This window comes from Mycteria americana, chromosome 7 (genome assembly GCF_035582795.1).
Source record: "Mycteria americana isolate JAX WOST 10 ecotype Jacksonville Zoo and Gardens chromosome 7, USCA_MyAme_1.0, whole genome shotgun sequence".
Lineage (NCBI taxonomy): Eukaryota > Metazoa > Chordata > Aves > Ciconiiformes > Ciconiidae > Mycteria > Mycteria americana.
Genome location: NC_134371.1, coordinates 42,555,610 through 42,570,141, shown reverse-complemented (window position 1 = coordinate 42,570,141; position 14,532 = coordinate 42,555,610). Strand labels below are relative to the sequence as shown.

Sequence of the window (14,532 nt, the reverse complement as noted above, 5' to 3'; positions counted from 1 at the left end):
GCAGAAAGCTGTCCTACAGCTGAGGTCAACGAAACGTCTCTGTGAGGGACCAGGTGGGGTGGGCGGGAATGATTTGCCCGAGACTACCCCTGCATCCTGCAGCCGGGGCTGCCCCACCACTGCGAGGTCCCTGTGGGTGGGGGGTGTGAGGGTGCCACGGCCCCTGGGCTGTCTTGGAAGCATCCCCGTCCTTCTGGCCCCAGCTAATCCTTGCAACCGTCTCACCCCCTCCAGGCCAGGGCAGCACTCGAATAACGTGTCTTCTTGTGGCCAAACACTTTCAAATTGTGAGAAAGATTTTATCGGGTGCTGCTTTCCTCCAGGGCCGTCGGAGGAGTGTCCGGCTGCTTGGGCTGCAGGCCAGGCGTCGTGCTGGGAGACATGCCCAAAGGCACCCTGGAGCTCAGGGACGCCCTTTGGGTCAAACAGCCCCCGGGGACCTGCGGTGTTGGGGAGCCATCCCCTGCCCACACTCAGGAGGTGCCTCTAAAGCCTCAGAGAGAGCCGCCTCGGTCCCCAGCGTGGAGAGGGGCGATGGCAGCAGCGGGGCTGCACCCTGGTGGGGTGTGGGTCCTCACTGGCACCATGCCATGCTCCTGCAGGGGTGCTGCCAGGTCCCTCCTTCGCTCCGGTGGGCTGCTGAGACCTCCCTGGTGGCAGGGGCAAGGGGGGCTAAGCAGGAAGGTGCCCACTATATCACTGGTGGCAGCCGAGCCGGCCGGGCTGTGTCAGGGTGACTCAGTTCCTCTGCGGTTTTCTGGGGTACATTGCACAAGGAGGGGAACAGGCTGTGCCACCGTGGGGCGGGAGCCTCTGCCGAAAACAACACAAGCGTGCCTCTGCATGGGGAGCGGGGGGCGGGATGCGGCGTGGTGGTGATGAGGGTGCCCCTTGCACCCCCTGCCCCAGGGTCTCACTCCACCAGGTCCTGGGCACTCCCTGGGGACACATTGCGGCGCGCAGCCTGGACTTGGCCCTGTGGCTCTCCAGAGGCTAAGCCCCGGGGCATCTATGCACCTCTGCCAGTGCCCACCTCCCCATGCAGCACGTACAGCCCCTGGCGCCGTGGGTCCCACCCACACCTGGGTGCTCCCAGCACTGCCGGGATACTCGTGCAGGCATCGCACCCTGCCCTGCACATGACACCCTCCCAGCCTGCAGCTCGGCCGAGCACGCAGAGAGGGAGCAGAGCATCAGCCTCGGCAGGCGCTGATGGCTGCAGCAGCCGAGCCGCTTTCCCCCGGCAAGCCCTGCGGTCACAGCCTGCGGGTGAGTTGCCCAACCCCACTGGCTGCACAGCACCCTTGCCAGTGGTTTGTAGGTGGGAGTGGGGCACCCGTGCCCTTTCCCTGCCTGCGGCAGAGCTCTCACGGGAGAGAAAGCATCACCTACATCTGTGGCTCAGGACCGGGGCACAGCAAAGGAGGCACATTTCCATTCCATATCCCTGCAGAGTCCAGAGGGACAGTGAGAAGGTGACACGGGAAAGTGTCTTTGTACCTGCTCCCTCGAGCCCATGCCGAGCAAGGCCCTGGCTTGCAGCTTGCACTGTGCCCTTGGAGGGGTGGCCAGGGGGACAGGATGCACCATCCCGCCACCTCGGAAATCCCTGCACTGCTCAGCCCGTAAGGCAGGGATGGGCCCTTCCTTCGTAAGCGGGGCAGCAGGGACCCAGGGGGGAGCATGTACCCTACAGCATCCTGAATCCTTCCCGGGGAGCCAGCCTTAGAACCACCTGAGATGTGAAAGGGCTCTGGGTGATTAGCCAGCTCCCAGCAGAGCTGCAGAGCTGATTCGGGTCTTCTCTCCCTCCCACAACGTGTACTTTTGTCCACTACCTGCAAAGCAACCCTCAGTACCCATCCTGCCATGCAGGACCCACTGTCTGAGCCCAGGTACCCACGGGCACGGGCTACCTGCCCCCACAAACAGCTTTGAACTTGGCCATGTTCTGCCCTTTGCAGCGGCAGCCTCTGGGTCTCAGCCACCTTGCTTCTGTTTTTAAAACAATATCAGAAACTATTTGTAGTTACAAAAATAAAGGTGGGAATTTTTTTTTTTCTACTGCTCTGCCCTGCCCTGTCAGGTTTTAGCAGAAGTGAAACTGGCAGGGGCACAGCCTGCTCCCCCCTGGGGCCGTGCACCCGTGAGCACTCCTCTGACTCCGAGCGGGTCCCCCACCCTGCCTCGGTGACCCTCAGCGTTTGGAGATGTTCTCCTGCCCCAGCAGCTGCCCCTCAGCCTCTCTGCCTGCTCGGCTGCTTCTTCCCTTGTAATTGTGCACCCTCTGCACGTGAGCTGCTAGAAAGCGAGCGCTCCTGAATTACTGGACATACAGGCTCATCCTCAGCAATTCCCTAAAAATAGACAATTGCAGTAAAACATTTTCAAAGGAAGATATCCAGAGACAGGAACTGAGTTTCATTTACATTGGCCAAGTATAAAGTCATTGTAGTGGGTTACGGCTTTTGTGGGACGGGTTCCTCCTTTTGTCTAGCATGAGTCCCACTGGAGCACCATCAATTTCTCTGGAACTGTAAAATGCGTGTGACCTGCATAGCTCTCATTTTGGCTTTAGCTGGAAGTGAGCAGAGTAATTCCTGCAGAAAAAACCTGCCAAGGCAATTTTACTTAGAAGCAGAACAGGGTAAGGAAAGATTTATGATGCTTCAAGAATGATCCAAGGAGAGGTGGACACAATGAGGCATGTTCCTGAAGCATTGGTGGAAGTTCATAAAGGATATTAACAACTCAGGGGAAGTTCCTCTGGCGTGTTCTTGGACCTTTCTCATAAAGACTGAAAGGCAAAGACAGGAAAATAAGTTGTGTGAGGAACTATTCATAAGCACTATATGAAGATTCACAGCCAGAGCAAAAAGCCTGTGAGTGAGGAGAGCACCCGGTGCAGGAGCCGGGAGGCTGCGAGCCACGTTCCCGCTCAGCCTGCGCAGAAGCTCATCACACCTCGTCCCTCCTCCGTCCTCTGACCGCCACTGTGGGCACTGCGACATGGACACGGTGGGTCAGGGAGGTCTCGGTGCCCTGGGCACCATGGGCTGGGGCTGGACCCTTCTGCACCTCCTGAGGGGCTCAGGCAGGCCCGGCTCGTTGCAGGTTGGCTCCCATGGCAGCGTCGGGATGCACCCAGCTCCCGTGTCGTGGGGCCGGTGATGAGCTGAGTCCTGCCAGGGCCGCGGCCGGGGCTGACCCCGCTGTTCCCCTCTGGCCCCGGGCTGGAAGCAGGGTCTCTGGGGGTGGGAGAGCCCCGCGGCAGGGGAGGCGGAGGCGTGGGGCAGGATGCGGGCTGGCAGCGGGACCGGGGCGGGAGGGGAAGAGGCCAAGGCAGGGAGCGATGCTCTATGCGCTCGGAGGAAGTGTGAGCACTGCTGTCCGCCGAGAGCCAGACGTGCCTGGCGCTGCCGGCAGCTGGGCAAGGTACGTCTGCGGCGCTGACATGGTAGGTCCTGCTCCTTTCCTTGGGGACAGGTCGGGGTCTGCCCAGAAAAGAGGGTTAGGGAAGGGCAGGGCTGTGGGAGGGCGCTGCCAGGAACCGCTGCCGCTGCCGGGGACCCACGGGATGGACCCGGGCTGCCCCGGAGAGACCCTGCCCCGGGCAGCGAGGCCGTGCCAAGCACACAGGGCACTGCTGCGGTGGAGGCAGCCGCCAGCCCCGGGTGCGGGGAGAGGGGTGGGGGGCACAGGGCATGCCCTGGACCTAGGGGCTCCCCAGGAGTGAACTGCACTGCTGGCACAGCCTCCCCCACTGCCCAGCTGTGCTGCGGGCACAGCCCCCGCAAAGCGCCTCGCTGGAGGGGCCCTTTCTGCAGCAGAGCCGTACCTGGCCGGCAGCACCGCGCGTGCCTGTGTGTGAGATGGCACAAGCAACGTGCCCTTGTGGCTACCAGGACTGCCTGGCAGCGGCGTGGGCGCGCGGCGGGGTGTGTGAGCCCCTGTGGGATGTGCATGCTCACGCCTCCCTCCCTGGCATGCAGGGCACTGCTGCGGGACTGCGGTCTGCTGGGAGGACGTGGGCTCTGGGCTCTCGTGGCATCTGCTACCTGGGCATCGCTGCCATCGCATGGGGTAAGCCGCTTGCCGCCCGCTCGGTAAACCCCGCGTGACCCTGCTGCCGAGGAGCCTGCAGGTCCGGGAAACTGGAGAAGGGCAGCACTGTTATTTCGGGGGTTTATCAGTCACACCCCCCATGGCTGCCAGCCCCAGGGCTGGATCCTTCTGGGCTGGGAGGGGGCTGCGTCTGCCTAGGCCAGCTCCCTCCAGCCAGACCCATCGCAGGAACGTGCTCCCTCCGGCGAGGGCCAGGCCACGCGTGGGGTCTCCACAGGGTGTGTGGTTCCCCAAATGCATCATGGTAGCCGGTGCATTGTACCATGAACTGGAGAAAAGGCAGCAGCAGCTCTAACCCCTACCTATGCCCGTGCCCATGCTGCAGAGCTGGGCTCGAACCTAGCCACAGGACCCACAGGTGCAGGGGTTGGGAGCACAGCTGGGGCAGCACCAGGCAGAGTTAAAGCTGCTACCTAACATCAGGAGAAGAAATCAGAGCAGAAACTAATTTGGTTTTGCTGCCTGTAGGATATTTCCATCACATGTTGGCATTGCACAGAGCAAAACCTGTGGTGCCTGCTCTATCCCTAGAGATCCTCCATGAGCTGGGTTATTTTCCAAAGGACCTTTCGTGATTGAGCTAAGGAACAGAGGCAAATGCAGAAGTGTCAGGAGGAGGCTGAGATTTAGCTCTGAGGGGAAACCAAAAATGCAAAGGGACCCTGAGTGCGGCGGGTGCTGAGCACTGCCCTGGGGGGAGGCTTTGGGGGCTGCCAGGGGAGCTGAGGGGTGGGAACGCAGGCAAAGAGCACCCGCCTGGGGGTTCAGCTCCAGGTGGGGCAGGGAGAGGTAGCATAAGGCTAAGGGGAAGGAGTGGGGATGAGGTGTGCTACAGAGAGGGTGCTACTGGTGGAGCTAGAGGAAAGAGGCAAGAGAGCATGTAGAGGATGGGCACGTAGTGGATGGTCTCCCTTGGTCCTTCCTGGTTTGGGGATGGGGTGTGCGACGGTAGCAGGGCAGCTGCCCTGAGCTGTGCTAGGAAGCTAGTGTGGGCCAGGAGGTGGGTGGTGGAGCTGAGGACGGGGCAGGCTCCCAGGAGGTGCCCTGAGCTTCTCTCTGCAGCCCCAAACTCCCAAGGGGTGAAGAGGAAGGCTGTTGTTGAAGGCCATGTTTTCCTCAGCTTCAGTTTTGTTGAACAAAGTGGATAGTTTGCTCTTTCACAAGGAAAACCAGACAAATTATGGGAATTTTCCTTAGAGAAATGCATAATTATTGACCAAACTAGAGCCCTAATCAGACTTGGGAAGCCTGATTTTCTAGGGCAAAGCCCTCGATTTGCATTTAATCTGCGATGCCCAGACCTCTGCCTGCATGACCACAGTGTGATATGCTCTCCTGAGAGACAGGGTACTCCAGGCCAGTTGTTTGGAGCAAACTTTGATCCCCATCTCACTTTCTGCACAGATGGAGATATGATCCCCGTATCACTTTCTGCAGTTGTGGAGATACCTGCTTCTGGGGAGGAGGGAGGAAGCTTTTTTTTGTGGCTAAAACCCTTTGATTGCATCAAGTTGTGGTGCGAAATGCTGTAAATAAGAGCAGGTTTTCAGCAAAGTGCCCTTCACTTCTGGGTGTGGGTTCCAGTTAATCTCTGGCTTTGCCCTGCCTCATGGGCATGACCAGGTTGTGAACTTCACTTTTGCAAGATGTTGTTTTGTAATACTGAATTTCACAAGACTCTTCAGACCATCTCTGGCTCAGATGAGCAGCTTGGGATCCAAATGCTTTTGGGGTTGAGGGCATGCTTGTTGCTCTGCCTTGCTCCAAGCTGACTCTCATGTAGAAGTGTAAAGCCAGAAAACCGAAGTGGTACACTTCTGCACTTAGGGAAGGAACCGTGTTTAAGGAACCATCTTGATATTGGGTTTTCCCCTTTGGGAAACCTTTGTGGGCAAGGGAGCAGGGCTATGGGGCTGGTGTTTCACCCCTTGTGCTGGAGGTGAGGTTGGCATCACCGCTTGGGGCTCTTCTGCCACCTGCGCTCTGCCCGCCCCATCCTATGCTGCCCTTTGTCTCAGCCTTCACCCCATCTCCCCCACCTTTCTCATCCCTGTGCCGTCCCCCTCTGTCCCACCTCAGCTCCTTCTGCCATGCCTGATCCACCCAGGTCTCTGTGTGCTCTTAGACCCCCATTCTCACCCACACTTGTCCCTTTGTTCCATCCCCTCACCCAGCTGGTTGCCAGCATCTCTTGGCCCTGATGCCAGCCCTAGCTCACCCTCACATCCCAAGAGACCCCATCCCTGAACCTGGCTCCCGCCCTTTCTGCGTTGATCCCAGACCTCATCCACTCTCGCAGGCACGGTGACACGGGTGGAGGTGGGTGCCTGGACGTACCACTACAGTGACCAAGGGGACTACACGTGGGAGCAGGCCAGGAACTACTGCCAAACCTTCTTCACCGACCTGGTGGCGATCCAGAACAAGCAGGAGATTGAGTACCTCAACAAGAGCCTGCCCTTCCATGGGCGCTACTACTGGATCGGCATCCGCAAGCTGGGCGGCATCTGGACCTGGGTGGGCACCAGGAAGGCGCTGACGAAGGAGGCGGAGAACTGGGCAGCCGGGGAGCCCAACAACCGCCGCTCCAACCAGGACTGCGTGGAGATCTACATCAAGCGGCAGCAGGAGTCTGGCAAGTGGAACGACGAGCCCTGCAACCGGAGGAAAAAGGCGCTGTGCTACCGGGGTGAGTGTGGGCACTGCAGCACGAACCTGGATTGGGTGGGCTGGGGACCTCGGCAGGGTGGTCAGTGGCTCCTGATGACCATCCTCTGTGTGTGCAGCCTCTTGCCAGCCCTTCCCGTGCAGCCAGCGCGGCGAGTGCGTGGAGACCATCGGGAGCTACCGCTGCGAGTGCTACCCTGGCTTCCACGGCCCTGAGTGTGAGGACGGTGAGCCATCCATCCCCATCCCTCCCTCCTTGCTGGAGGGCCTGAGCCCCGGCGGCAAAGAAGGCAAGTTCGTTATGCTCCTAATGGGCTGCTGGCATTGTGTGTCTCCCAGTTGTGCAGTGCGCCGCGCTCGAGCCCAAGGGAGTGCGTATGAACTGCAGCCATCCCTTTGGAGACTTCAGCTACAACTCCACCTGCACGTTTGAGTGCCAGGAGGGGTTCGAGCGGCGAGGGGCAGGCACGCTGCAGTGCCTGCCTTCCCAGCAGTGGTCAGCAGAGACCCCCACCTGCACAGGTAGGGCCTGCCAGGGGCTGGGGGTCTTGAGGGTGCGGCACTGATGCTTTGCGGGGCTAGCCCCGCATGCCCCACATTGCTCAGGCAAGCAATGGGCTGGGCTTGCCGTGCCCCTGCCCTTTGGGGAAGCAGCTTCTGGTGCTGCATGCAAGGAGAGGTTCCCCGATGAGGCTGCGATGGGCAGAGTGGCTGTGAGCTCCGGATGAGCCCCCTGCTCTCCCCAGCTGTCCCTGTGCTCTTGCTCCCTGTCCTGAATCACACTCAGGCGCCAGCACTCCGCGTGCACCACGCGCGGGGGGCAGGATGGTGTCTTGGCACCTCGGTCACCCTGGTGGCACTGTCTGCTCCTTCCTAAGCCCACCTGATCCACCTTGGGAGGGTGCTCGACATCTCAGGAGTCCTCAGAGACGAGCAAAGTGGGACTGCCGTCCCGCAGCTGGGGGAAGGGTGTACCCTGGCAGGGCTGGGCTGCCACGAGTGTGGCGAGGACCGGTGAGATGAGGTTAGATAGGAGCTGGGAGGGACAGCGCAGGGCAGGAAGCCACAAAGGAGAGAAAGCTGTGGTACGTTATGCTTCAGGGGCAGGGAAAGTCTTCCCATCGGTGGCTCGAGGGTTTGCAGCCGGGCGCCCCAGCGACGTCCTGGGCTTTTTTGGGTGGGTGCGAGAGCCCTGCTCCACCTTCCCTGTGCTGCTGCGTGGTGGATCTGCAGCCTTGCACAAGGATGGGATGAGTTGAAGACTGGAACAGACAAGGGACACAACTGGGGACCCTCTGTATCAGGAGACCCAGCAGGAGGGGTCAGGGGGCAGGCAGGGTCTCTGTATACATATTTAAAAAAAAAAAAAAGCCTGCCTTGAAGTTAGTGCCCGATGACACCTGTGCTGGGTGGGCCTGTGGTCCAACCTGGGACTTGTTTTAGGCAGCTGAGACCAGCAAAGCTTTCTGCAGTGAAGGGGAATGGGCACGGAGATGTGACGTGACTGTACCACAACAGCGTCCCCAGCAGTGGCAGGGTCAGGAGCTGGCTCCCAATTTTGTGGAAGTCCTCCCAGGCAAGCTGGGCTGAGCCTGCCTGCTCTGGGCTTTTCAAGTTCCCAAAGGCTTGCTTTCCCAGCTCATTGTTTTTTCCTGCTGGCTGTACGTATGATTGATTTTTCTTTTTTGCAAAGAATCAGATGAGTCAGTCAGTTGCTCTTGCTCATAATGAAGCTGTGTTAGCAAACATTGCCAGTTGGGTTTACTCTGAAAATGAGCAGAGGTTCCTGCTGTGCCAAGGCTGATGGTGCCATGGGCACCGTGAGGGACACGGCTGCCTGCCCTGCCCTCACGCGCCCTGCCCTGTGTCTGCCTGCAGTCATCGCATGTCCCCAGCTGTCTGCCCCCAAAGACGGCCAAGTCAATTGCTCCCACCCGCACGGCACATTCGCCTTCAACTTCACGTGTGCCTTTTCCTGCCAGGAGGGGTTTGAGCTGACGGGAGCGCGGAGGCTGCAGCGCACAGCCAGCGGGGTCTGGATGGGGCCCCCCCGCGCTGCAAAGGTAGAGCCTGGGCTGCCTGCTGGGGGTGCCTCAGTGCTGGGTTTTGGGGCCCCGATACACAGCTCCAGGGATTCTGTGGGAAACCAGGCTTGCCTGTAAAATAGCTGTGAAAGGAAAAGTCTACCAAGGAAAGTGTTTGGTGTCAGTCTGAAAGCAGAAAGTGTAGGGAACGGGGTCTGTCTCACCCAGGCTGGGTGCTGGTGGTGTTGGATGTCCTCCTGGCACTAGCCTGCAGTGGTCCCACAGGCAGCAGAGCTGCTCGCCGCAGCAAATGTTGGGTGCTGTCCTGGCATGCAGCAAAGCATGCACCGGGCACAGCCTGGGGAGGCTGGCACGCGACCCCTACAGCTATTTCAGTCAGCCCCTCCTGGTCTCCTACAGACTCACAGCCATCTCAGTGTCCTTCCCCCTGCCACTGTGACAAGGATGGAGGCAGGTCTCTGCTCCCCTCCAGGGAGGGAGGCAAGTAGGACTGCAGCAGCCGTGGTCCTTTGTCCTGGGGGCTGCAACCCAGGGTAGGGCAGGGGATAAACAGGGCTCTGGCAGAGCAGCAACTGCCCCCCACCAGGAAATCACTCATATGGCAGAAAATCATTGTCTCAACTACCTTACTATGGTTTTTGAAGAGGTGAGACTTGTCTGGGAAAGGTAAATCAAAGACATATGACCATAGACTTCGTTTTATTTGATTGGGATTCAGCCCTAATCCCTAGATTTAACCTCATCTATCCTGTCTCTGCGACCTGCTCTCCCATTGCAGCTGTCACTTGCCCAGTGCTCAGTGCTCCAGATCGAGGACAGCTGAACTGCTCCCATCTCCACGGGAACTTTGCCTTTGGCTCCACATGTGCCTTCTCCTGCCAGACAGGGTTTGCGCTGATGGGGCCACAGAGGCGTGAGTGCACGGCCACAGGGACCTGGACTGGGGATGCCCCACGATGTGAAGGTAGAGCTTGCTGCTCAAGGTGTCACAGGCCTTGGGATGACCCTAGGATGTTCTTGGGTGTCTTGGTCCTTTCATTCCAACAGTTTAGCCTCATAGTCCCCAGGCTCCTGCTTGAACTGTATCTGTATCCCTGCAGCCATCGCCTGCCCAGTGCTCAACGCTCCAGACCGAGGAGAGCTGAACTGCTCCCACCTCCATGGGGACTTTGCTTTTGGCTCCACGTGTGTCTTCTCCTGCCAGACAGGGTTTGCGCTGATGGGGCCAGAGAGGCGTGAGTGCACTGCCACGGGGACCTGGACTGGGGATGCCCCACGATGTGAAGGTAGAGCTTGCTGCTCAAGGTGTCACAGGCCTTGGGATGACCCTGGGATGTTCTTGGGTGTCTTGGTCCTTTCATTCCAACAGTTTAGCCTCATAGTCCCCAGGCTCCTGCTTGAACTGTATCTGTATCCCTGCAGCCATCGCCTGCCCAGTGCTCAACGCTCCAGACCGAGGAGAGCTGAACTGCTCCCACCTCCATGGGGACTTTGCTTTTGGCTCCACGTGTGTCTTCTCCTGCCAGACAGGGTTTGCGCTGATGGGGCCAGAGAGGCGTGAGTGCACTGCCACGGGGACCTGGACTGGGGATGCCCCACGATGTGAAGGTAGAGCTTGCTGCTCAAGGTGTCACAGGCCTTGGGATGACCCTGGGATGTTCTTGGGTGTCTTGGTCCTTTCATTCCAACAGTTTAGCCTCATAGTCCCCAGGCTCCTGCTTGAACTGTATCTGTATCCCTTGCAGCCATCGCCTGCCCAGTGCTCAACGCTCCAGACCGAGGGGAGCTGAACTGCTCCCACCTCCATGGGGACTTTGCTTTTGGCTCCACGTGTGTCTTCTCCTGCCAGACGGGGTTTGTGCTGATGGGGCTGGAAAGCCGCGAGTGCACGGCCACGGGGACCTGGACTGGGGACTCCCCACGCTGTGAAGGTAGAACTGCTGCTAGAGCTCAGGAAGTCACTGGTCTTGGGGTGACACTAGGATTTTCCCCAGCCTCTTGGACCCAAGAGTTTAGCCTTGTAGTCCCCAGGCTCCTGCTTGAAATATATCTCTATCCCTGCAGCCATCACCTGCCCGGTGCTCAACGCTCCAGACCGAGGAGAGCTGAACTGCTCCCACCTCCACGGGGACTTTGCCTTCGGCTCTATGTGCTCCTTCTCCTGCCAGACAGGGTTTACACTGACAGGGCCAGAGAGCCGCGAGTGCACGGCCACAGGGACCTGGACTGGGGATGCCCCACACTGTGAAGGTAGAGCTGCTGCTAGAGCTCAGGGTGTCACTGATCTTGGGGAACATCCTAGTGTCTCCCCAGCCTCCTGGTCCCAGCAGTTTAGCATTGCAGTCCCCAGGCTCCTGCTTGGACTGTGTCTCTACCTCTGCAGCCATCACCTGCCCAGTGCTCAGCGCTCCAAACCGAGGAGAGATGAACTGCTCCCACCTCCACGGGAACTTCACCTTCGGCTCCACGTGTGCCTTCTCCTGCCACAGGGGGTTTGCGCTAATGGGGCTGGAGAGCCACAAGTGCATGGCCATGGGGACCTGGACTGGGGATGCCCCACGATGTGAAGGTAGAGTTGCTGCACAAAGTGTCACAGGCCTTGGGATGACCCTGGGATGTTCTTGGGTGTCTTGGTCCTTTCCTTCCAAAAGTTTAGCTTCATAGTCCCCAGGCTCCTGCTTGAACTGTATCTGTATCCCTGCAGCCATCACCTGCCCGGTGCTCAGTGCTCCAGACCGAGGAGAGCTGAACTGCTCCCACCTCCATGGGGACTTTGCCTTTGGCTCCACATGTGCCTTCTCCTGCCAGACAGGGTTTACACTGACAGGGCCAGAGAGCCGCGAGTGCACGGCCACAGGGACGTGGACTGGGGATGCTCCACGATGCAAAGGTAGAGTTGCTGCTCAAGGTGTCACAGGCCTTGGGGTTGACCCTAGGATGTTCTTGGGTGTCTTGGTCCTCTCATTCCAATAGTTTAGCCTCATAGTCCACAGGCTCCTACTTGAAGTGTGCCTGTTTACCCTGCAGCCATTGCCTGCCCAGTGCTCAGTGCTCCAGTCTGGGGAGAGTTGAACTGCAACCACCTCCACGGGGACTTTGCCTTCGGCTCCACGTGTGCCTTCTCCTGCCAGACAGGGTTTGCGCTGATGGGGCTGGAGAGCCGTGAGTGCACGGCCATGGGGACCTGGACTGGGGATGCCCCACGATGTGAAGGTAGAGTTTGCTGCTCAAGGTGTCATAGGCCTTGGGATGACCGTGGGATGTTCTTGGGTGTCTTGGTCCTCTCATCTTAACAGTTTAGCCTTGTAGTCCCCAGGCCCCTGCTTGAAGTGTGCCTCTTTACCCTGCAGCCATCACCTGCCCGGTGCTCAGTGCTCCAGACCGAGGGGAGCTGAACTGCTCCCACCTCCATGGGGACTTTGCTTTTGGCTCCACGTGTGCCTTCTCCTGTCAGACGGGGTTTGCACTGACAGGGCCAGAGAGCCGCGAGTGCACGGCCACAGGGACCTGGACTGGGGATGCCCCACACTGTGAAGGTAGAGCTGATGATAGAGCTCGAGGTGTCATTGGCCTTGGGGCAACACTAGGATTTTCCCCAGTCTCTTGGTCCCAACAGTGTCGTCTCCCAGGCTCCTTTTTCAAGCGTGCCTCTTTCCCCTTGCAGCCATCAAATGCTCTGCACTGGCCACCCCCAAGATGGGCCAGGCTGCCTGCTCCCACCTCCACGGGGACTTTGCCTTTGGCTCCACGTGTGCCTTCTCCTGCCAGACGGGGTTTGTGCTGATGGGGCCGGAGAGCCGCCAGTGCACGGCCATGGGGACCTGGACTGGGGACACCCCGCAATGCAAAGGTAGATCTCATGATCACATGCGTGTCTGGAAGTGCTCTGTAGCAGACTGTTTTCCCCAGCATCCCCTTCCCCTTAGCACCCCTGGTCCATAGCAGCTCATCCCCTGGCTCCCCAGCCCACACGTCCCCATCCCACCACCATCGGTCCTGTCCTATTGATGCTACTGCGGTGCTTTATCTCCAGCCATCAGCTGCCCGGTGCTGAACCCCCCCAGCAGAGGCCAGCTGAGCTGCTCTCACGTGTACGGGAACTTCACATACAACTCCACATGCACCTTTTCCTGCGAGGAGGGTTTTGTTCGGATGGGAGCAGAGGTGCTCCGGTGTGCGGCCACAGGGAACTGGACCAGGCATCCCCCTGCCTGTGCAGGTACGGTGGGACCCCCTGCTCCTCTAGCACTGGGGGGTCCAGCTTCCTGCAGCACATCTTGAACATGGTGGGGGGCACCCTAGCAGCTTGGGTGCTGTGAAGGCCATCTGACAGCTTTCTAACCTGTGGGTCTGCGGATCTGTTTCAGAGGACAATGCCCCCTTCTTAAAGCAAGTCCTGGCTTACAGCAGCGGCACGGCTCTGGCGGTAGCCGGCGTTGTGCTCTCGGGGATGCTCATTGCCCTCCTTGCCAAGCGGCTCAGCAACAGAGGTACAGAAACGCTTCCCACAGCCCACCGTTGCTTTGGATGGGTGCTCTCAGGCAAGGTGGTTAGAGTCCCAGGGGAGGGTGGGAAGATCAGAACAGTTTAACAGTATGACTGCCTCAATCCACATGTCTTATTTGCTGCAACTTGCTTGGGTCCTTGGCAGTTTGGCCAGCTGAAAGTGTCAGCAGCCAGGCTTGGAGGGCAGAGCCAGAAAACCACCTTCATTGTGAAGGGGAAGAAAGCAAATGCTTCAGCCCCCTCCCCCCACTCCACCCCATGCTTGTAAAAGTTCAATTTCAGATGCTGCTGCTGTGGCTTCTCACATCCTTCACTAAACAGATCTGGTTATTTCTTTTCTATCTGCTCTATCCCCGTGGACATTTTGACACTGTTATCAGAGGAGAAGAAGAAGCTCCTGAACCCCACCAGGTGAGAGCTGTGCTCTGTAGGGGGATGGCTCTGCCCCATGCCTGTCACAGCCCTGTGGTCACCCATGTCACCCAGATCTGCCTGTGCAAGGCGGCTTTTATACGCAGTGGGAGCATCTTCAGGGCTGCCGGGGCTGTGCTAATCCATGCCCTTCAACACTCCTGCCCTCTCCCCCAGCGTGACACCCTTGTGTCTGTTTTCCAGTGACCTAGGATCGCCGGGCATCTTCACTAACGCAGCATACGACGCCAACCTGTAAGGTGAGCGCCGGTGAGGTGCTTGCAGCACCCCGTGCTCTCGCAGTGTGCTGGAAAGAAGTTCCCCCCTGCTTCTGCTGGAAGTTTCCACATGTGGAAAATTCACCTGGGCAGCTATCCTCTGGGCTGGGGTGCTCCTAGGTGGGGGACACCCCTTGGGAAGGGACTTCTGTGCTGCACCGAAGGGGGTAACGCCAGCTCCGGCTCTCCTGTGCTTTCAGCCTGGCTGTGACCACAACCGACCGTGTCCCCCAGCACTGCAGACCCAGCAGGAGCTGCTGCTGGGGCCTAGAGGGCCTTCATGCCTCTGGCTGCAGTCCGGACCAGCGCTGCCGGGTGGAGACTGCACCCACGCTGCGTGTACACTCGCCCACCCACCCCTGCGGGTGCCTTCCTGCACCACCCATGTGTGAAGACCTCTGAAGACCGGCCTGGGGCCGTGGGCCGCCTCCATCGCCTGCTGCCAGCCCCTTCCCCTCACAGAGCTGCCTCCTTCCCCTCACAGAGCTGCCTCCTTCCCC

At 59.3% G+C, this 14,532-nt stretch overlaps 1 protein-coding gene across 2 annotated transcripts; it reads left to right on the top strand.

The window, feature by feature from the left end:
- Window positions 1–2,890: 2,890 nt before the first annotated feature.
- LOC142412601 (P-selectin-like) lies at window positions 2,891–14,475 on the top strand. 2 transcript variants are annotated; one of them, XM_075508131.1, is made up of 20 exons: window positions 2,891–3,018; window positions 3,993–4,083; window positions 6,425–6,814; window positions 6,912–7,019; window positions 7,132–7,314; window positions 9,616–9,801; window positions 9,938–10,123; window positions 10,260–10,445; window positions 10,583–10,768; window positions 10,902–11,087; window positions 11,221–11,406; window positions 11,542–11,727; window positions 11,865–12,050; window positions 12,188–12,373; window positions 12,502–12,687; window positions 12,871–13,056; window positions 13,205–13,327; window positions 13,724–13,754; window positions 13,959–14,014; window positions 14,233–14,475. In XM_075508131.1, exons 1-19 carry the CDS (start codon window positions 3,010–3,012, stop codon window positions 14,011–14,013), a joined length of 3,036 nt encoding a protein of 1,011 aa, XP_075364246.1. In that variant the 5' UTR covers window positions 2,891–3,009; the 3' UTR covers window position 14,014; window positions 14,233–14,475. The 2 variants fall into 2 exon arrangements, with proteins under 2 accessions (XP_075364246.1, XP_075364247.1); XM_075508132.1 differs by lacking the exon at window positions 2,891–3,018 and adding an exon at window positions 3,354–3,457.
- The last annotated feature ends 57 nt before the right edge of the window (window positions 14,476–14,532 follow it).

Bases quoted from the DNA above. Each gene is read 5' to 3' on its own strand.
- LOC142412601 (XM_075508131.1), top strand. The intron at 7,315-9,615 runs GTAGGGCCTGCC...CTCCCATTGCAG, and splicing joins AGAGACCCCCACCTGCACAG to CTGTCACTTGCCCAGTGCTC. The intron at 9,802-9,937 runs GTAGAGCTTGCT...GTATCCCTGCAG, and splicing joins GGATGCCCCACGATGTGAAG to CCATCGCCTGCCCAGTGCTC.